General features: G+C 53.4%; 1 protein-coding gene across 3 annotated transcripts in view; it reads right to left on the bottom strand.

Annotated features, from left to right (window-relative positions):
• Positions 1-7,256: 7,256 nt before the first annotated feature.
• PARVB (parvin, beta) overlaps positions 7,257-21,490 on the bottom strand; it is a 182,665-nt gene continuing 168,431 nt past the window's right edge. For 2 of the 3 annotated variants that reach the window (XM_011984015.1, XM_011984018.1), the window contains 3 exons: positions 18,199-18,300; positions 12,504-12,576; positions 7,257-7,878 (listed from right to left, as the gene is read on the bottom strand). In XM_011984015.1, coding sequence (XP_011839405.1) covers positions 7,802-7,878; positions 12,504-12,576; positions 18,199-18,300 — 252 coding nt within the window. In that variant the 3' untranslated portion in view covers positions 7,257-7,801. The remainder of the gene's footprint in view (positions 7,879-12,503; positions 12,577-18,198; positions 18,301-21,490) is intronic. The other variant, XM_011984016.1, reaches the window with a different exon arrangement.

The following is a 21,490-nucleotide window of genomic DNA, read 5'->3' as shown; positions in this document are numbered from 1 at the left end:
TCATTCCTTGAGTACAGTTGGCCCTTCCATATCCTTGGCTGCACATTCATGGATTTAACAAACCATGAATTAAAAATATCAAGAAACAATGGCATCTGTACCAGACACATGCAGATTTTTTCTCCTTGTCATTATTCCCTAAGTGATACAGTGTAACAACTATTTACATAGCATTTACATTGTATTAGGTATCAAAAGTAATTTAGAGCTGGTTTAAAGTATGCAGGAGGATGTGCACAGGTTATATGCAAATACTGTGCTGTTTGATATCAGGGACTTGAGTATCTTCAGATTTTGGTATCCTCCAGGGTCCTGGATTCACTCCACAGAGGACACCAGGGATAACTGTGCTTCCCTGCTTTCTGAAACAGTGTTTCAGGCTCACCTTGGCAATACTTTTTTTAAGAATGGGATTGTGGAAGGAAATCTAGCACTACATTCCAAAGCCACCTAGAACATCAGAATCCTGTGTGGATGTTTTGAAAACACACCAAACATCCACAAAGGTGTTGGATGCTTTAAGGTGACGGTCTGCCTTAAGAAGTGACAAAAGCTGTCTGGCGTGACCACGTCCCAGCTGTTGGGACCAGTCACATAACCACCTAAATCTGAGGGGCTGGGGACTGGAAGAATATGGGGCCTTTGCCCCAATTCCCTGGTGTCAGAGACCTCCCTACCCGCCTCTATGCATATATGCAGTCCTCTGCTGCATCTTCATCCCAGACCTGCCCCCAGCTGCATTTCCTCGTTGGCCTCAATGTGTTGTCCCCCTGCCGCTCCACTCTCTCCCGGTCCTTGTGCCCTAGCACACCCCCACCGCCCCATGCCCAACACCTCAGTGGCACACAGCAGGCTCCCAAAACACACTGACCAAATGAACGTTCCAGGGTCCTACTATGTTGGACACAGGGATTCCCTGCCCCCTGCCCCCTGCCCCAGGGCAAAGCCTCACCCTGGTGAAGATAATGATGATGTATTAAATCAAATTTAAACCCCAAAGAGCAGGTTTCCACTGAAAACTTCACTAATTCCAAGCTGCCCAACCCCAGGGCACTGTCCTTGCAGAAGGAACAGAGATTCCCATGCCTGCAGTGGCTGCGAGTTCCTGCCTGGGTAAGGATGAACAGAGGTGACCTCCGAAGGTCCCTTCCTTCTCGAGATTCTCAGATTCTGCCAGTTCTGCCACATCTGAGGGCAAGTGGCAGTGGAATGTCAGTTCCCCAGAGACTGGCCACCAGGAAAGGAGGGGCCCTGACCTAAGCAGAGAGCCCCTTCCCCACCACAGCCCCTTGGGGAGGTGACGACTGAATTGGGGGGCCTTTCTGGGGGCATGCAGCTCATGCCAGTGCATCAGCCTGACAGAATGGGACAGAAGCAATTTTTGTTTTGTTTTGTTTTGTTTTTGAGACTGAGTTTCCCTCTTGTTGCCTAGGCTGGAGTGCAATGGCGCAATCTCAGCTCACTGCAACCTCCGCCTCCTGGGTTCAAGCGATTCTCTTGCCTCAGCCTCCCTAGTAGCTGGGATTACAGGCACCTGCCACCATGCCTGGCTAATTTTTTAATTTTTAGTAGAGATGGGGTTTCACCATGTTAGCCAGGCTGGTCTTGAACTTCGGACCTCAGGCGGTTCGCCTGCCTCAGTCTCCCAAAGTGCTGGGGTTTCAGGCATGAGCCACTGTGCCCAGACTGCAGTTATATTTGAGAACAACAAGTGAGAAAGGTGGGAGAATCAGGTCAGTCTAAGAGCATCTTCAGAATCGTCCTATGTCACCTACACTTTTCTTTTTTGTTTTTGAGGCAGAGTCTCACTCTGTTACTCAGGCTGGAGTGCAGTGGGGTGACCTCGGCTCACTGCAACCTCCGCCTCCCGGGTTCAAGCGATTCTCATGCCTTAGACTCCCGAGTAGCTGGGATTACAGGTGTGTGCCACCATGCCCAGCTAATTTTTATTTTTTTGTGGGTTTTTTTGTTTGTTTGTTTTTAGTGGAGACAGGGTTTTGTCATGTTGGCCAGGCTGGTCTTGAACTCCTAGCCTCAAGTGATCCACCCCAAAGTGCTGGGAGTACAGGCACGAGTCAGAGCCCACCACGCTCAGCCCAAAACCAATTTTTGTAATAGACAAAGAATTAAAGCCACCTGGATTAGTCCCTACTCCAGCTCACCTGAAGCACCCAGGTCCTGTTCCTTCTCAAAGACTGGCTTCCACTGCACCGTCTCCAGGCTTCAGCTGTCCCTCTCCAGGCAGGTAACCACTCCCCTGCCCCACCCGCACCCCTCCTTTCTTGGCGTTGCCTCTTACTCCACCGGCTCAAGGACAGGGGACACTCTTCTCACTGGCCACTTGCCCCAGCTTTGGACAAACCAGACCCTTAGTAAATGACGGCTGAACAGAACCAATTGGAAGATCTCCAAAACGTTCTGCACCATTGCTGGCCTCAAAGACTCGGCATCTCAGTGGACAATATTTTATCCCCATCAATAGTAACAGTTGAGTCCTACCCAATAAAAGCACAGGCGAAGACAGGCCGGCTCAAGGACCTGGCACTCTGCTGCAGGGCTTCCCAACCTCAGCGCAGTGCACACGGGGGCCGGGTGATTCTTCGCTGGGGGGAAGGGAGCCTGTCCCGTGCACTGCGGGATGTTAAGCAGTAACCCAGGCCCCACCAGCTACCTGCCCAGAACGCCTCCTCCCGAGCTGTGACAACCCAAACTGTCTCCAGACGTTGCCAAAGATCCCCCAAGGGGCAGAACCTCCCTCTCCGCTGAGGATGGCTGACTTTGAAGGAAGGAGGTTGACTTTGTCCTTCAGAACCCTCAGCTGGAAGGTGTGGGCTACTTTGCTCCCTGCAGTCACGGTCACACAGGGACAAAGGTGGACACAAACCCAGGCACTTCCCCAAAGCCCAGATTCCTTCCATCTATGGTTTATAATTGTTAGTTTTTTCTTTTTTTAAAAAAATAGTATGGCTGCCTTTCTCTCCAGGCTACCTATCCTGGAATAGTCACAACTTTATCATCATTTCATAAAGTTTGATGCGCCTGAAGCCTGCTATGACCTGTGCCGAGGAGGGTTTACGGCAGGGCCAGCACGGAGGGCAGGCCACCATCTCTGTCACACAGGGGTCCTTTGCCTTGCAGAGTCAAGAGCGGTCAATTACTGGTCAGCATGCAAGGCCCTGTGACGTCACAGCATGAAGAGTAAGGAGACCACCTCCATGTGTTCATGCAGCCTGTGCCCCTGGCCGCTAGCTTTGTGCGTGTACGGTCTAGACCCAGGCAGAGGGGCAGATGAGCCTTGTTACTCTTACCTGCAGCTGTGACTCTGCTGCCCTTTTCTCCTTGTGGTGCCAGCAGAAGCTTGGGGTTCCCAAAGCCCCATCCCCCACAAAGGGCTGTGAACCGGCTCTTCCCCCAGCTCCTGTCCAACTGGAAGGCCCCGGGAAGCAGGGCTGGGTGGAGTCACAAGGCCCTGGCACCTGTTACTTGGCTGGCACCACCCATGAATGCTAAATGCATTAAAGATAAAAACAGCAGCCAAACAAAGACGGTGGACAGGCCCATGCTCACGAGTTCTTTATTGGAATAAATAAGAGCATACTGTGATGCCACGTGGCATTGTCCTAACTGCATCTCTGGCTTAAGAAGTGTTTGCCTGGTGTTGCAGCGAGCTCCCAAAAAGCACTTGCTTCCTGCGGTCAGCCAGGTGGGCCTGCCCAACAGCATGGCCAGGGTTTTCGTGGGTTTTATTTAACGTCCAGGAATCTAAAGTAAACATTGCTTAAAACAATTAAGAAGACAGTAAAATACTGGCACACAAAACAGGGGGAAAGGATTCAGTTGCTTTAAAATAAAACTGCTCTTTGTCACCTCCAATTAGGACACCACGGCCCAGCGGGGCTCTGGGCTCAGTGCTTGCATAACACTGTGTGGGTGTCAAAGGGGAACTGAAGCTGCGGGAGGCTCCCCTAGCTGGTGTGGGTTGAGAGACACGTCACGCGGAGAAGGAGAATCAGCAAATACCTTCCTGCCCTTGTCCGAGCGTCCACTCGGGCCTTGCAGACCTGAGACCCCCTTGTACTGGGATGTTTGTCCCCATGGGTGGACATACACGGCCTTGCTTTCACTTAGTTCCTATGGACCAGGGTTCCTCTTCAAAGAACCATTCACTGAAAAGGTGGTGCTGGGAGGAGAAAGGGTCCCGGAACTTCTCTGAACTAAGAACCAAGAGCAGCAGCAGACAGGGCATCTCACACCCAAGCCTCATGTCCCAGCAGCCATTCATCCCGAGCCTAGAGGAATCGAGTTCACCCTAAATTCTGCCTTGGAACCGGCCCCTTGACGCATCTGTCCAGGCCATGCTATGATTTCGGACTCAAACTGATGGTGAATGGAGAAAAATGAGAGGAGTCAAGCCTAACGGAACCCTCCCCAGGTACGCAAAAGGCACACCTACACCTTTGAACCAATTGGAAAAGAGTGTGGACAAAAGATCACATCCAAGCCGGGTGTAGTGGCGTGCACCTGTGGTTCCAGGGACTCGGGATGCAGAAGCGGGTGGATCACCTGAGCCCAGGAGTTCAAGGCTGTAGTCTGCTACAGGTGTGTCTGTGAATGACCACTGCACTCCAGCCTGGGCAACGCAGCAAGACCTTATCTCAAAATTTAAAAAAAATCCCATCCTTTGCTGGAACCACGGCCTTTAAGGGTCCCTGTTGTGAAACACGAGGCCTGTGTAGCTTCCCTACAGATCTTATGATTCCTTTTACTGTTCAACTTGAAACCCAGAAGAGTGTGACATGGACACGAGGATGGGCATGTGTTTACCAGATGGGGGCTGCCAGGACCTCCCTGGGAAGGTGAAGCCCCCTCCCAGAGTAACTGGCCTCTCCCCTCTGATGACACAGAATGGGCTGGGATTGCTCATTTTGGCTGAAAATTGCAGCTCTGATTTTTTGTGGGTTTTTTTGTTTTTTGTTTTTTTTGAGACGCGGAGTCTCACTCTGTCACCCAGGCTGGAGTGCAGTGGCATGATCTCAGCTCACTGCAACCTCTGCCTCCCGGGTTCATTCCATTCTCCTGCCTCAGCCTCCTGAGTAGCTGGGACTACAGGCATGCGCCACCATGCCCGGCTAATTTTTGTATTTTAATAGACACGGGATTTCACCATGTTGGCCAGGCTGGTCTTGAACTTCTGACCCCGAGTGATCCACCTGCCTCAGACTCCCAAAGTGCTAGGATTACAGGCATGAGCCACTGCACCTGCCCAAGCTCTGTTCTTTTCAAATCCCGAACCCCAGGAAGGCACAGCGCCCTCTCCAGGCCCACGTGGGAGCAGGGCAAGGCCGGGCCGGTCCACCAGCTCCAGGGGGCCGTGATCCTGTCCGTGCCATGCAGGCAGCACAGAACGTTCCAGTCCCAGGTTTTTTGTCAGTGTGGCTCTTTAATGTCACTGCATCCCGCAAGAGACACCGTAATGCTGTTTTAATTATTTCTCTCCCCCGCTGGGAAATCACCTCCATCAAAATGGCTATTCTGAAATCATCCCCAGCCTAGCAACAGCCGGAACTGAGGGGGAATATTAAACTGTTTTCTAAAACTTCGGTGTTGGCATTCGATTTCGTATTAAAACTTACTCCACAGCTCTGATCTGCGGCAGGAAGACAAAAAGCTAACAGGATCAGAAAGGCCAGGCTCACTACAGAGAATGCTGAGAGATGCCAAGGACGGCGGCCGCTTTGCTGCAGGTGCAACCCAGGGGGTCGGCGGGTCATAACCCTGGGAAGGAGCTGGGGAGGGGGGCGCCACAGCGAGGGAGCCACTGCGACCAGAGGCCAGCCCAGAAAGCATGGCCGATGGGATCCCCAATTCTCTGCAGAGCTGGGGTGAGCGAGGGGGTGAACAGCTCATAACTGAGTGAACAGCGACTCCTTTTACAGGATACTCTAAAGGGAGATGCTCTCAGGGCTACAGGGAGAGTGAGATGAACACTTCATATCCTCCCGTTACAAGGGGAATTATGTCCCCCGCCTCCAAATCCACATGCTGAAGTCCTAACCCCAACCCCTCTGATGTGATGGTATTTGGAGATAGGGTCTTTATGGAGGTAATCAAGATAAATGAGGTCATAGAAGTGTGCCCTAATCCAATAGGACCATAGCCCTTCTAAGAAGAGGGGGTCGGGCTGGGCATGGCCACTAGTGCCTATAATCCCAGCACTTTGGGAGGCTGAGGTGGGTGGGTTGCTCAAACCCAGGAGTTTGAGACCAGCCTGGGTAACATGGTGAAATCCTGTCTCTACAAAAAATACAAAAATTAGATGGACGTAGTGGTATGCACTTGTAGTCCCAGCTACTTGGGAGGCTGAGGTGGGAGGATCAATTAAGCCTGGGAGATCAAGGCTGCTGCAGCGAGCTGAGGTGGCACCACTTTACTCCTGGGTGACACAGTGAGACCTTATCTCCAAAAAAATAAAAATAAAAATAAAACGCTGGGCATGGGCATGCTGGCTCACACCTGTAATCCCAGCACTTTGGGAGGCTGAAGTGGGCGAATCACAAGGTCAGGAGATTGAGACCAGCCTGGCCAACATGGTGAAACCCCATCTCTACTAAAAATACTAAAAATTAGATGGGCCTAGTGGTATGCACTTGTGGTTCCAGCTACTTGGGAGGCGGAGGCAGGAGAATGGCTCGAATCTGGGAGGCAGAGGTTGCAGTGAGCCAAGATCACGCCACTGCACTCCAGCCTGGTGACAGAGCAAGACTCCGTCTCAAAACTAAATAAATAAATAAAATCAAAGAGGCAGTGAGGACACAGACACACAGAGGGGAGGCCATGTGAAGACACTGGGGGAAGCCGGCATCTACAAGCCAAGGCGAAAGGCCCGAGGATGTAACTCTCTGTCTCAGCCACTCACCTGTGGCACTTTACTACACAGAGCCAGTGAACCAACGCACCCCCTCATTTTAAAGTTTCTGAAGACGCATTCGTTCCCAAAAAGGGCCTCTGAAGGGGAAAGCTGGGGTGCAAGCTGTCTCAAGCAGCACAATTAGAGCCATCTCCAGACCCAGCCCCTCAACCACAGCAAGAAATGAAGAAACATCCCCAGCAAACAGCTCCTTTCAATGCCTGTGGGAGCCGGGCCATCCTGAGTCTTAGATGTTCGTGCGAAAGCTACACTAAAACAACAACGAGTGGCCAAGAAGCCATAGGAATGTGGGTGGAGGACACTCGTGTCACATCTAAGCTTCTGGGACTTTAAAGTTTTTCAAACTGCAAAATCCTTTTATTAAATAGGCATCACTTCGAAGGAGAGCCCAGCCCAGGAGATCCCTGGTGAATCGTCAAGCCCGGGTCCTCGGGGAGCTGGCGTTCCTGCTGAGCTGATGTACTTCTGAAGGCCTGTGATCGCTAATTGCACCATCAGGTGGAATGCAGGGTGCTCTCAACTAGCTGTGGGTTGGGCTTCAGGCTTTTTTCCATCTTTCAGCCAAGGCAGACAATAATGGACTCCATCCCACGCAACTGAGTGATGCGAGGCCTCAAACGCAAGCACGCGTGTTTAGAATCCTGCATTTTCAAAGGCTCTTGCCCACTGGGAATTACATGGAAAGGAGATTAAGAACAACCACCAAAAGAGGCAGGGGGTGGTGCGGGCGTGAGGTAGGGGTGGGGTGGGGATGACAGTCAACACAGTTTGGACCAGAAGCGCATGGCACCTGGCTCCCTGCAAAGCCACAGGGCACAGACAGATGTCGCCTTTCTTGCTGGGATACGCCTGCCACCGTCCACAGGTCCCCCGTCACTCCACGTTCTTGTACTTGGTGAACAGGTTGTAAAGAACCCTCAGGGTGGATTTGAGGTCCAAGTTCACCACGTCTGCAGAGGGAAACAGAGAAACCTCAGAGGCCCTGCCATCCTCCTGTCATTGCAGTAGGTACTCTCAGAAGCCATGTCTCCAGCATGACACCAGCTGCTGCGTCCACACAGAGCGCTTCCCCTTAAAGACCTGCCACCACCACATCCAGGACGCTCTGGGTGGCGCCTCCCCAGACACACCGGTTGTGTGAGAGCTCCCAGCGCGGGCTGATACCCTGCGGGACAGGCACCTGGGGTGACAAGAACAGAGACACTTCCACAGCCCGTCCTGGATCGGCACCAGGACGTGTCTAAGGACCGGTTGGGGGACATGGCTAATGATACTTACTGGGACCAAAAAGCCCAGTAACACTTAATGGACCTGACGGCTCCCTCTGGGGCCCTGGAAGTCTTGGGCCACTTTCTTTGGGTGGACAAGAACCTTCCTGGGAATCAGGCACCTTGTTCATTTCACTTGCTCTGTGACCTCTAAGTGACTTCCGTGATTTGGGACTCAGACTCTCCATCTGTAAAATGGGCCTGGACCAGATAATGCTCGAGGCCCTTTGAGTCCTGACTCCCTGTGATCCAAAAGCAGCCACAGGATGACCTTGTGCTTTAGCCCTGATCACAAGAGCAAGAAACAACATGTTACTGAGAGAGCAGGTGGGGTGGATGCTAAGAATCAGCAACTGTCCTTGTCACCAGGCGTGGAGTTTCTCAACTTGCACACCCTCATCAGAGCCCGCACAGCCTCCTTTCCTTCCCTCTCATTTTACAAACAGGACCAAGACTCACTGTGGAGAAATGAGCTGCCCACAAGTGTGCTGTCAGAGCAAAAGCAGGGCTGAACTCGGCTTGGTGGGCTTGGGAACACACCCAGGGCTCTGTCGGGGATCCCAGGGTCTCCCCTTGGCCTGAAGGGTCCACCCCAGCTCCCAACAGCCCAGTGGAGGCAGTGGAGGGAGGGTGGCAGCCACAGAGTTGGAGGTGGCCAAGGCGAGGGGGGCAGCAGGGACAGAGCAGCTCCCAGGGGTGGGGGCCGTCACTCCCTGGCCCCCTCTGAGTCCACTCCCATGGTGGACTCACAGGGAGACCAGAGCAGCAGCCTGGCACCGATGCCCCCACTCAACAGCCCCCAGGTCTGAGCTCTGAGAACTTCGAGACAGCCTCGCTGGACAAACAGAACTCAACCCTCACACCCCTGCCAGACCCTGCTAACCACGGCCACCCCTTAGCACCTGTGCCCAGGGACAGGAATCCCCTTCTGTGACCCGTGAACTTCAGTCCCTCTGTGCTCCCCAAACACCCACCCCACCATCCAGCTCTGGCACTCAGCTCTGTGAATTTCGAGCGAGCCACAAGCCTTTCTCCCAGGCAAGGGGCCTCCTTAAGGGCAGGGTCGGGGACCCCACTGGCGTCTCCGCCAGGTCCCCGCAAGGGGGTAGGGGGCCAGGATGCCCATCGGAGCTGGGGGCCTGGGCAACCAGGTATGGGCCTGGCTCTTCAGACCCACCCACGTGCAGGGGGCATGAGACTGCTCTGCTTCCTCCCACTGGGGACCAACAGGGCAGTCTCCGGCCCGCAGGGGAGGAGGTCACAGCCACTGCCTCCCTCCCCACCAGCCCTGGGTACCCAGGTAAGTCTGCCTAGCTTGGAGGAGGGCGTCAGGGAGACCACAGCCACTGTGCTGCAGTCTCCATGTCATTCTCATCTCTGTTACCTCCTGATTCTTGCTCCCCAGATGGTTTTGAATGAAGAAGGAAAAATCTCTCATCCATTGCATCAGCCACAAAATAAAGAGGCCCAGCAGGGACCCCGTCTCATAAATCTCTGCGGCTTGGCCCCTGCCCAGTGCTGGCCCAGCGCTGGCCCAGCGAAGGTGCTAATGAGCACTGCAGACCAGCTCTGTCCCCTGCCTGGGCTGCACAGAGGCCCTGGGACACCTGAGGGACCCTGCCTGGGAGGCTGCAGAACCTGCTATTTGCCCCAGGCCGGTGGCGCCTCTGCCTCTGGCCTGGTTTCCATGTGTCCGTGGTGGGTTCCCTGACGTGCTGTCCAGCGGCAGATGAGTAGGAAACACATCCGGGCTCAGGGCAAACCCCCTGCTCGGAGACCGGCCTGTCAGAGGATATCCCGGCCTCTGGACAGGCTCCTGCCTCACTCCTCAAAAAGAAGACAAAGGGCCGGGCGCGATGGCTCACACCTGTAATCCCAGCACTTTGCAAGGCCGAGGCAGGCGGATCACCTGAGGTCGGGAGTTCAAGACCAGCCTGGCCAACATGGTGAAACACCATCTCTACTAAAAATAGAAAAATTAGCCAGGCATGGTGGTGGGTGCCTGTAATCCCAGCTACTCGGGAAGCTGAGGCAAGAGAATTGCTTGAACCCAGGAGGAGGAGATTGCAGTGAGCTGGGATCGTGCCATTGCACTCCAGCCTGGGTGACAAAGCAAAACTGTCCCAGAAAAAAAAAAAAAAAAGGTCGGGGGTTTGGGGAGGACAAAGAACCAGGGCTCCCTCAGCAGCTCGGAGGCCAAGGGCCACCAGGGGCTCTTCTGAGGGTACAGGGGAGCAGCCCATGCTGCAGATAGGGCCCAGGCTTTAGGCTACAGGAAACCAAAGGAAGCCCCAGCCACGACCACAGCGGACATGAGCAAGGATTTCTCCTCCCTGACAGTGTGCAACCCACCAGACACGAACGCTGAGCTAGCAGCCACCATCAGCAGGGACCTGGTGTGTTCTGTGGGCAGGACCCTCTTCCACTGCTCAGAGGAGCAGCTCACTTGAGCCAAATAGGTGCTCAGGGGCAGTCAGGCTCAGCAGCACGCGGGTGGCACTGCCCGGGAGCCCTGCTGGAAAGGTACAGAGCAGAGTTGAACACTGAAGGCTCTGACAAGTCCTGCATGATGCACGCCCCCAGCAACCCCATGAGATGCATGGAGGCAGGTGCCGTCGTCACTCCCCTGCACAGATGAGGAGGCGGCCCTGGCACAGAAACGCAAAGTAACCTGTCCGAAGACGCACAGCTGGGGAGAGGCAAAGCAGCATCCCTCGGGCCCCTAGCCACTCCCTCATGCCCCTGCCTCGCAGCAACAAAAGGGCTGAGGGGCAGCAGCAACAAGGAGTCCCAGAGACCCAGGCCGGGCCGGCCTCTACAGGCAGCCGCTTGCCACACTCCCTGCTGGACATGTGCTTGGATCCAGTGCTGTCGAGCAGTTTCCAGGCCAGGCACGGTTCTCAGCACCGGCATGCAGCGGACAAAGCGCTGCTCCCTTGAGGCTTCCATTCTAGTGGGGAGGGAGGGACAATAAAGAACAAACAAGGCCAGGCACGGGGGCTTGCGCCTGTGATGGGAGGCAGGCGAATCGCTTGAGCCCAGAAGTTCGAGACCAGTCTGGGCAACATAGTGAGACCTTGTCTTTACAAAAAAGAAAAGTTAAAAAATTAGCCGGGCATGGTGGTATGCACCTTAGTCCCAGCTACTCGAGAGGCTGAGGTGGGAGGATGGTATGAACCCAAGAGACAGAGGTTGCAGTGAGCTGTGATCACACCACTGCACTCCAGCCTGGGTGACAGTGAGACCCCGTCTCAAAACAAAAAAGAATAAACAGCCACACACTGAAATTGTCTTGTGAAACCCTGAGAGGAGGATGAACAGGCAGGAAGGGACCGGCCAGGAGGCAGAGGCTGCGGTGGGTGGATGGAAGGGACAGGATCCATTTTCTAGCTATTCCAGAAACTCAACAAAGCCCGCCGTTGAGCAGATACTGGCAACAGGTGCAGGAAGCATCACAGACCCCCAGCTCATACACCGCCATGGGGGACTCAGGAGAGGGAGCAGGGCTAGGTAGGGGGCCACGGTCAAAGGGGGGCCCACGGGCACTAACCCACAGTGTCTGAGTTCTGTGGGCTTCTCCTGCATGGCAAAGGTTTTGATGGAGGCAAAGAGACGTCTTCATACAGGACTTGTCAAAGCCTTTAATATTCAACTCTGCCCTGTAACTTTCCAGCAGGGTTCACAGGGAGTGCCACCCACGTTCTGCGGAGCCTGGCTGTCCCCAAGCACCTATGAAGAAGCCTTCCCAGGAATTCTGATGCTCACTCAAGTGAGAGGGTCCTCCTACAGGTAACGTGGCACAGGAGCCAGGTGGGGACAGGGAAGTGACCGCCCTCCCCCCCGCCAGCTCTGCTAGCCTTCTGCCTCCAACTCCAACCCACGCAGAGCAGGAGCGTGCCAAGTCCCTGCTCCCAGGCACTGCCTTCGGCTGAGCGTCAGGGGACCTCCACCCCAACAGTCATTAAATTTGAGTAAGCCTTTAATATCTTCTCAGGGCTCAAAGCTGCATTTCCAGCCTGAGTGGCCAGCCAGAGACACACTTAATCCTGAGGTCCGTGGGCAGAGGCCACGTCCTTCAAAGTCAAGTGGTTATTAAAGAACCGGCACTGCCAGCTCTACCGGCGAAGCCCTCCTGGTTCCCAAAATGAGGAGATTGAGGAGTTGAGGTTGGTAGACCATTGCCCCAGAGCCAGAGACGTGGGGCCCATCTGAGGAAAAACACGCCAGCCTTCCAGCCACTTCTAGGACCCGCTCTTCTTCCCCTCCATGTGCAGCCCTCCCGGGGGAACCTGAGTCAGGGGCATTACCTTCAGGACGAGCCTTGGGTTTCTTGAGGCCTCCGTCCAGCATCAGCTCAAAGGCGAAGGACACATTATGGACCTGCCAAGGAAGCGGGTGGGTCAGCGTTGGGGTCCAACAGTCGTTCCCACCCACTGCCCACTGCTGGAGGACAGCCAGCATGGACAGGACCAAGCCTCTGCAACGCTGACGTCCACAAGGACCCAGTGAGCCTGGGGCAGGCCACAGGGTGGGCAGAGACGGGTGAGCAAGTCTGCAGAGGGCCACATGCACTCACCAGGCGGTTCTCACCCCTCACACTGGTGATCTGGGCTGAGAGATGGAAGGATGAGGTGCCCGGCCCGCTCTCGAGGGCTCACGGCCACCAAGAGCCTGCTCTGCCCCAGATGCCAGCCACAGTGACCCCATTTTATCTATTTATTTACTTACTTTTTTTGAGACAGGGTCTAGAGCACAGGCTAGTGCACAGTGGCGAGATCTCGGCTCACCGTAATCTCTGCCTCCCAGGCTCAAGCCGTCTTCCCGCCTCAGCTTCCCCAGTAGTTGGGACTATAAGCACGCATCACTGTGCCCGGCTAATTTTTGCATTATTTTTACTTTTTTTAGAGACAGGTTTTGCCATGTTGGCCAGGCTACTCTCTAACTCTTGGACTCGAGCGATCCATCCGCCTCAGCCTCCCAAAGTGCTGGGATTACAGGCGTGAGCCACTGCGCCTGGCCCACAGTGACCCCATTTTACAGACAGGGAAACCGAGGCCCAGAGAGGATGAGTCCCGTGCAGAGGCACGCAGGCCTGGGCACTGCCTCAGGAAGGGCTGTAAAGACCTGCACGTGAGGCTGTGTCTCTCTGCAGGATGAGGGCCTTCAGGGGAGGGAGGGCCCCAGCACTGAGTAGGGACAGTGGGCCGGTCAGAAGGGAAGTCAGACCAATGGTGGCTGCAAGCCTCAGCCTGCGGGACCTTGGTCCTGTTAGAGCTGCAGAAAGGCGGCCCCCTCCCCCAGACCATGACTTCCCCTGAAATTAAAGGGTCTATTACTCCTCAGCCCCCAAGTGTACTTGAAGCTTTTATTCTCCTAATGATGGCTGAATAGGTTTAAAAGAAGAGCCTTCTGGGCTGTGTTTAAAGACCACTCAGAGGGATGCAGGTGATGAACTAGGTTACATCCAGCCACCCACCTGCCGCAAGACAAGGCTGATGGGAGGAGGGGACATCAAACCATCAAACAGCAAACACACACAGATGTCATAGTGCAAGGCTCTTAGTAATCAAATATCCTGGCTGGGCACGGTGGCTCACACCTGTAATCCCAGCACTTTGGGAGGCCGAGGCAGGTGGATCAATTGAGGTCAGGCATTCGAGACCAGCCTGATCAATGTCTCTACCAAAAATACAAAGATTAGCCAGGCTTGGTGGTGGGCACCTGTTATCCCAGCTATTTGGGTGGCTGAGGCAGGAAAATCGCTTGAACCCGGGAGGCGGAGGTTGCAGTGAGCTGAGATCGTGCCACTGCACTCCAGCATGGGTGACAGAGCAAGACTCTGTCTCAAAAAAACAGACAAAAAACTCTTTCAACAATCATATTTTCATGATTTTGAGGTCAATGAATCAGAAACATGAACAATTTTACTTGCACTGTAATTTAATAATTAACCTGGAAAAAGAGGCTTCCCTAGGTTAATCAAATGCACAGCACTGGAAAACAGCTTTGGAAAAGCTTCCGCGGCACGCACAGCCTGTGCTCAGAGAAGCAGAGGGGCGAATGATGTGCCAGCGCCAACCACGAGACAGTCTGGCTAGTCACGGGGTCAGTGGGGAAGGTACACCCTGGCAGGAGGGCAGGTCATGTCCACCCATGGGCGGGGGCGCAGCAGACCGAGACCCTGCTCCAGAGGCCAACTCAGAAGCTGCCAATGGGAACACCGGGCAACATGGCAGACACCTCAACCCTGCAGGACGGCCTGCCTGGAGATGGGGGAGTGCTGCACCAGGGCTGAGCCTGAGGATGGCCAAACACTAACAGGGGAGGAGTGTGAACGGACTGTGTGGAAGGTGCAGAACACAGATTCCCTAAGGAGAGAGGGGCATCCACTATGGGGTCGGTGTACTCGGTACAGGTTTCCTTTCCCCTCCCGGCCCTGTGTGAGGTGAGCATCATCTTCTTTCACAGAGGAGGGCGTTGGGCTGAGACGGGCTAGGACATCGGTGCCCTAAAAAGGCACGGGGTGGCCAGATGCAATGGCTCATGCCTGTAATCCCAGCACCTTGGGAGGCCAAGGCGGGTAGATCACGAGGTCCGGAGTTCAAGACCAGCCTGGCCAACATGGTAAAACCCTGTCTCTACTAAAAGTACAACAATTAGCCAGGCATGGTGGCAGACACCTGTAATCCCAGCTACTCAGGAGGCTGAGGCAGAAGAATCGCTTGAACCCAGGAGGTGGGGGTGGCAGTGAGCCGAGATCGTACCACTGCACTCCACTCTGGACAGAGTCTAGAGTGAGATCCTGTCTCAAAAAATAAAAAATAAAAAATAAAAAGGCACAGGGCTCAAAGGCATGGAACCAGGACTGAAACAGAATCTATGCCTGTTCTCCAAGAGCCTCCCACCTCCACTCCCCTAGCAACACAGGTTCCTGTAGCTGACCACTGTCCATATCATCAAATGAGCTCACACACACGTACGCACATGCACACTCAAACACACAACAGGCTTGACCCCAAATTGAGATGGAGACAGGATAGCAAAGAGGGGGAACAGCGAGAAAAGATTTTTCTTTTAAGAAAAGATTCTTCTCCATTGTAAAAGTCAGCACCAATTTGGACTGGTCTTTTTATATGTCTCTCCCGTGCACCTCTTAAGCCTGAGGAATCCTCTTCCGCGCAGAGGGAGTGGATGCTTAGGAAGAGGTGGGGATGAGATGCGTGACACGCAGAGACACTCAGAGACAGCTGGACAGGGTGATCAGGTGATGAGGTGGTCACCGCTGCCCCATGAGAGAACAGTTTAAGGGGAGAGCAAAGCCCCTTCCAAGCCTCACTGCTCTGCAGCCACTTGGCCCCACAGTAATTTGTTTTGAAGTGAGATTTTCCTTCTGCTTTCTTCTCAGGCTGAGGAAATGCCAGGCAGGAAATTGCCACCCTCCCATGCCTGTTATCTCTCAGGGCCATGCCTCCGCCCCCAGCCCTCTTTCATGCCCAGCAGAGAAGTGTGAGCCCAGGCCCCTGGATACCCAGCATGCAGCTCCTGGCGAGGCCTGGGGACCGCTCACCCCAGCCGTGACTGCAGTGGGAGCCCCGAAGGCCCAGCGGAGACCAGGCCATATACACACCTGCCTTGAGCCAGCCACATGGGCAGAAATCCTTTCTCTCTGTAATTCAAAAGGTTTTAGTCAACCTGGCCAGGTGAGGAAAGAATAGAGGGTTCTGGAATAGGAGTCGACCCTCCTGGCTCTGCCCTTGCTGGCCATGCAACCCTGGGCTGGTCTCTAAGCCTTCCCGAGATTCCCTGTCCTCATCCAGTAATGCTGACGGGGAAGCAACTCATGTCTTCTAGGAGCGATCTCCAAGTCTTCAGGATACACCCACTCCACAGAGACAGGGAACCTGCAGAGTCTCCCAAAACGATGACCGATGGCTGCAAGGTGCTTAGCATGTGGCCACTGCAAAGTAAGACTCAAACAGTGGCTTTGCAACAAAAAACCGAAGGCCACACTCATGCGTCTGAGGTAGCTCATGGGGCATGAGCGTACGGGCCCTGAGCTGTCCAGTGTGGTATTTTTTAAATCCAATGCAATTGTTTAAAACCATAAGTCATCACTACCCTCAGGGACAGCAGCTCACGATGCATCTCTGGTTTTGCTCACTGAACCTCAGTCCCTTCTCCAAAAATATGGAGCAGCTGTAAGGATTCCCAGAGCCAGAGCAAACGCACCTTGGGGTCTCAGCCCACAGGAGACATTAGCGGGGGATGTCACCAACGTCCCATCTGCAAGCAGTTTTGAGCACACGGGTGCTGGGCCCAGCCTGAAGTGGGTGAGTCCTCCACAGCAGGGGTCGTGAGGACTACAAGGTAGATAATAAATACTATGGGCTCACAAAGACTTTGCCAGCAGCTGCCAGGAGGAGAAAGGGAAAAAAGGCAGGGGCTGGCGGAGGAACTACTGACATCCTCCCATCCTCCGAAGGAGAGTGCTCCAGCCTCCCGCAGAGCCAGGCCACCACCCCAGGCTCCCTTTCTCCTGAGTGAACAGGATGAATGGTGTGCTGCGTGCTGTACCTGAAAATAGCCTTCCCTTCCTCGCTCCGATTCAGAGGGGAAGGCGGATGACTCAAGCCTCCTCAAGCCTCGCAGGCCAGGGCAGCAATTGTCAAAGACTTTCATCCCAGTTTCAAAGGGAAAAAGGCCAGGGCCCAGGAGATGATGCCTCTGACATTTGTACAAAGCCTTGTCTTGGAAAGAAACCAGCTCTAGGTCTCCTGGCTAAACTCACTGTTCTCGCCAGTGTTCTTATTAATTTGAACAAAGAAAAGATCTCTCCAAAACAATGTGTCTGCAACCAGCCACATCGGGGCCTGGAAATGCATGCGCTTCTTCGCTGGATGGTCTGCCCTTTCATTTCCAGGATGACAGCACAGGCACCCATGTTTCCTGGTGAGTTCTGCACAATTCTGCTCATTCCCTCTGCACTCCTTCTTGTTCTCTCACTCTCTCTCTCTCTCTCTCGATTCAACATGGACTCCATGTGCCAAGACCTCTCTAATCTGTCCTGATTCCATCTCAGCATGCAAGACAGGAACAACATTTGGCCACAAGCAAACAGACTGCAATGTGCCAGAAGTGGGCAGATTGATAAACACTGGCCCCATTTCTGCTATTTCTCTGGCTGCCGCCACCAGCTTACATTGTCTGCCTCCCTGACTCACGGGTCTAACACTTCGGGAAAATAAAATGACAGATGCCCATGAATCCAAAGCAACATAGACCATCCATGGCCAAGTTTTTAAAGGCAATGCACTAAACACTGCTGTGAGAGGCCTGACTGCGGGAAGCCCTGGACAGAGGGCAGACAGCAGGGAGGGGCCCGCGCACAAGGGCAGGGACAGCAGGACCGGGTGGCGTGGGCCAGCTCAGATTGAAAGGAATGACCCAAATGACCCTATTAGAGAAATTTTTCTAAGAAAACAATCCACGGGAATGAAAAAAAAAAATCTATATCAAAAAGATGCTCTGTTGTTTCTGTAGGGAAAAAGATAGAAACACGTTCAAGTTGACTGCCCAAGAATGGGGAACGGGAAGACGCTGGTAACAGAGCCATCCTTGGAACTTTGCGCCACCACTGGAGATGGTATTTGGGAAGCTTGGGAAGCAGCAGAGAAAACCACAGGTGCTGGAGCTGTGGCAGAACGGGGAAGGGTTTACAATTCTACCGAGATGTGACCATTTTTTAATTATTAAAAACTACACAGTCCCATGAAAAAGACCCCAGAGAAAATGTGGCAAACAAAACTCGGATGCGTTGTGGACGGCTGATGGGCTTCTTATTTCTTTTGCTGAGAGTTACACCTAATTGCAATATCACTTGTGCAATCTTTACTTTTTGAAGAATGCAGCCAGGCTACAGAAAGAGCTGCTAGGATAGTCTATGCTCTGTATTTCAATGAGCATTTCTTGGACCACTACCAAGGATGGATACCAGGCACATACCTTCTGATCGAAGCTTTCCGGAGTCAGGTAGAAGTTGTGGAGAGGAACAAAATAGTCTTCCAGAAGGCCCATGAGCAGAACCAGGTACACGCCATCTGCAAACTGCAGAGAACGACTCGTGATGTTTCCGGGCAGGGTGAGGAGTTGGCAAATGCTTTGCACAAACTCAAGGGGGGCATACTTTTTCTCCTGAGACAGGGTCTCACTCTGTCACCCAGGCTGGAGTGCACTGATGCAATCAAGGCTCACTGCGGCCTCAACCTCCCAGGCTCGGGTGATCCTCCCTGAAGCGATTCTCCCACCTCAGCCTCCCAAGTAGCTGGGACTACAGGCACACACCATCGCACCCAGTTAATTTTTGTATTTTTTGTAGAGACAGGGTTTCGCCATGTTGCCCAGGTCGGTCTCAAATTCCTGGGCTCAAGTGATCTGCTTGCCTCCGCCTCCCAAAGTACTGGGATTACAGGTGCGAGCCACTGCACCCAGCTGGAAATATTTTCTAGCAAAGCAATTCATCCCTCCTCTCACTTTAGGCAGGAGAATCTGGAATCAAGTGAAGGCCTGAACGTGAAGTCTTTTGAGACCTGGCTCCTAATCTAGAAAAAAGCAAAAGGAGAGGGGGGCTCTCACACATGGGGCACTGCAAAGACCAGAAATGATGAGTGTGTGGAGCTGAGTGCAGCTGCCTGGCTAGGACCGTGCCTCTGGAACTGTCCCCCACCGCTGACCCCAGGGATAGTACTGACTCCCATCACTCAGGGCTGTTGAGAAGACACAGCGAGATGGCAGGCAGGGAGCACCTGGCACACGTGAGTGCTCCATCAGCATCAGCTGCTGGAAAGATTCATTCAACTCTGCAGGGTGCAGAGCCGGGACCCCGTGGCCCTCACCACTCTGTCTTGCAGCAGAGACCACAGTGAGTGCGGCCCCAGCCTCCAGGGATCTAGAGCTGCTTTCAACATGGTAGCCAATGGCCTCGTGCAGCTATTTAAATTAAAATGTTTTTGTTTGAATGTTACTTTTTTTTTTTTTTTTTTGAGATGGAGTCTCGCTCTGTCGCCCAGGCTTCAGTGCAGTGGCATGATCTCGGCTCACTGCAAGCTCCGCCTCCCGGGTTTATGCCATTCTCCTGCCTCAGCCTCCCTCCCCAGTAGCTGGGACTACAGGCGCCCGCCACCACACCCGGCTAATTTTTTTGTATTTTTAGTAGAGACGGGGTTTCACCGTGTTAGCCAGGATGGTCTCGATCTCCTGACCTCGAGATCCGCCCACCTTGGCCTCCCAAAGTGCTGGGATTACAGGTGTGAGCCACCGCACCCGGCCGCTAACTTATTTTTTATTGTGATAAAATATACATAATCTGAAATGTACCATCTTAACCATGTGTGAGTGCACAGGTCAGTAGCATTAAGTACATCCTCACTGTTGTATCACCCTCACCACCGCCCATCTCCAGAACTTCTTCATGTTCCCAAAGTGAGACTCTGTCCCCCAATTCTCTATTCTACCCTCCCCCCAGCCCCTGAGAACCACCAATCCATCCGCTCTCCGTCTCTATGAATTTGACTCCTCTGGGTATCTCACGTAAGTGGAAGCACATATCCATTCGTCTTTTCCTGTCTCGCTTATGCTGACCTTTCTCTTTAATTTAAATTGTGGTAAAATATACCATAACATTTACCATCTTAACTACTTGTAAGTGTCCAGTTCAATAATGTTAGGTGCATTCACATTATTGTATAAACAATCTCCAGAATTCTTAAATTTGAATTTTTAAAACAATTAATTAAAATTAAAAATTTCCAGGCGAGGTGGCTCACGCCTATAATCCTAGCACTTTGGGTGGCTGAGGTGGGTGGATCATGAGGTCAGGAATTCAAGACCAGCCTGACCAACATGGTGAAACCCTGTCTCTACTAAAATACAAAAATTAGCAGGTATGGTGGCGCATGTCTGTAATTCCAGCTACTCTGGAGGTTGAGGCAGGAGAATTGCTTGAACCCGGGAGGTGGAGGCTGCAGTGAGCCGAGATCGTGCCATTGCACTCCAGCCTGGGCAACAGGAGCGAAATTTCATCTCAAAAAATAAATAAAAAAATAAAATAAAATAAAATAAAGATGAGAAGTCAAAATCACAAACATCCAATATCAGAAGCCCTGACCTTTAGCAGGGGGAGCTGCAGCTAGAGCTGTAAAGCATAAAGCAAGTGCCAGCAGGCAACAGTCCCTTAAGGGACTCAGGACAGGGTCTGGGCCCTGAATTCAACACACTGTCAGTCGATGGGAAAATGGTACTTGGCCTCCATGTCACGTGCCCTCGGCCTTCCACACCACGAAGCAGCCAGCCACTCCTCTCATTAAGGAGATCAGATGGGCTTGAATAATTCTTTTAAGTGTGTCTCCACACGGAAGCTTCATGCCCACAGCACTCTGGTCAAGTGTGCTGGCATTTTCCCAGCAGAACAACACTTGAGCTGGGATGCCCGTGTCTCCGTGGACTCACTTCCAGGGAACGGAAGCTGTTGCGTGAATGAAGGCACCAACCCACACCTCTCCCCAGGAGGTCTGCGGTGGCCACGCCGCTGCACCCACAGGCCCTGAGCCCGCTGAGTCTTTTCTTCTTTCCGCGGTGTCTCCTCACTGTCCCAGCACACGGGGTCACAGGAAGGAGGGAGGACGGCCACAAGGAGAGGGCAGGGCCGGGGGGCCCAGCTGTGAGTGGTGACCCTCCACTTTCACAAGCGCCCAGGGCAGTGCCCTCACTCAGCAACCTGCTGTGTAGCTCAGCAAGGAGCAGAATCCCCCACGGAGGCCCCGGGGCCCCGCCACCACCTCCTCATCCGCAGTGCTAAGCCCTGCCGAGCCCTGCCCACTTGATCTCAGCGCGCTGTCTCACCCGATCCTCACACTGCCCGTCGCCTCCAGTTTAATCCTGTGGACAGAAGCTCAGGGAGGCTGAGGAGCTCACTCACCACCACAGAGCTGGGACGCTCCACAACATAAGAATGGTTTGGAAAAGGAGAGAAAACACACACACACACACCCAGACTGCATAAACCACACACACCACACACACACTACGTAACCACGCACACACACACACATCACACCAGACTACGTAAACCACACACATACACACACACACAGACTGCATAAACCACACACACACCAGAGAGACTACATAAACCACACACACACACACACACCATAGACTACAAAAACCACACACACCACACACCAGACTATGTAAACCACACACACACACACACACAGACTGCATAAACCACACACAC

The sequence above is a fragment of the Mandrillus leucophaeus genome, unplaced genomic scaffold (genome assembly GCF_000951045.1).
Source record: "Mandrillus leucophaeus isolate KB7577 unplaced genomic scaffold, Mleu.le_1.0 Scaffold26, whole genome shotgun sequence".
In the NCBI taxonomy this organism is placed as follows: domain Eukaryota; kingdom Metazoa; phylum Chordata; class Mammalia; order Primates; family Cercopithecidae; genus Mandrillus; species Mandrillus leucophaeus.
This window is presented reverse-complemented; position numbering and strand designations above follow the sequence as displayed.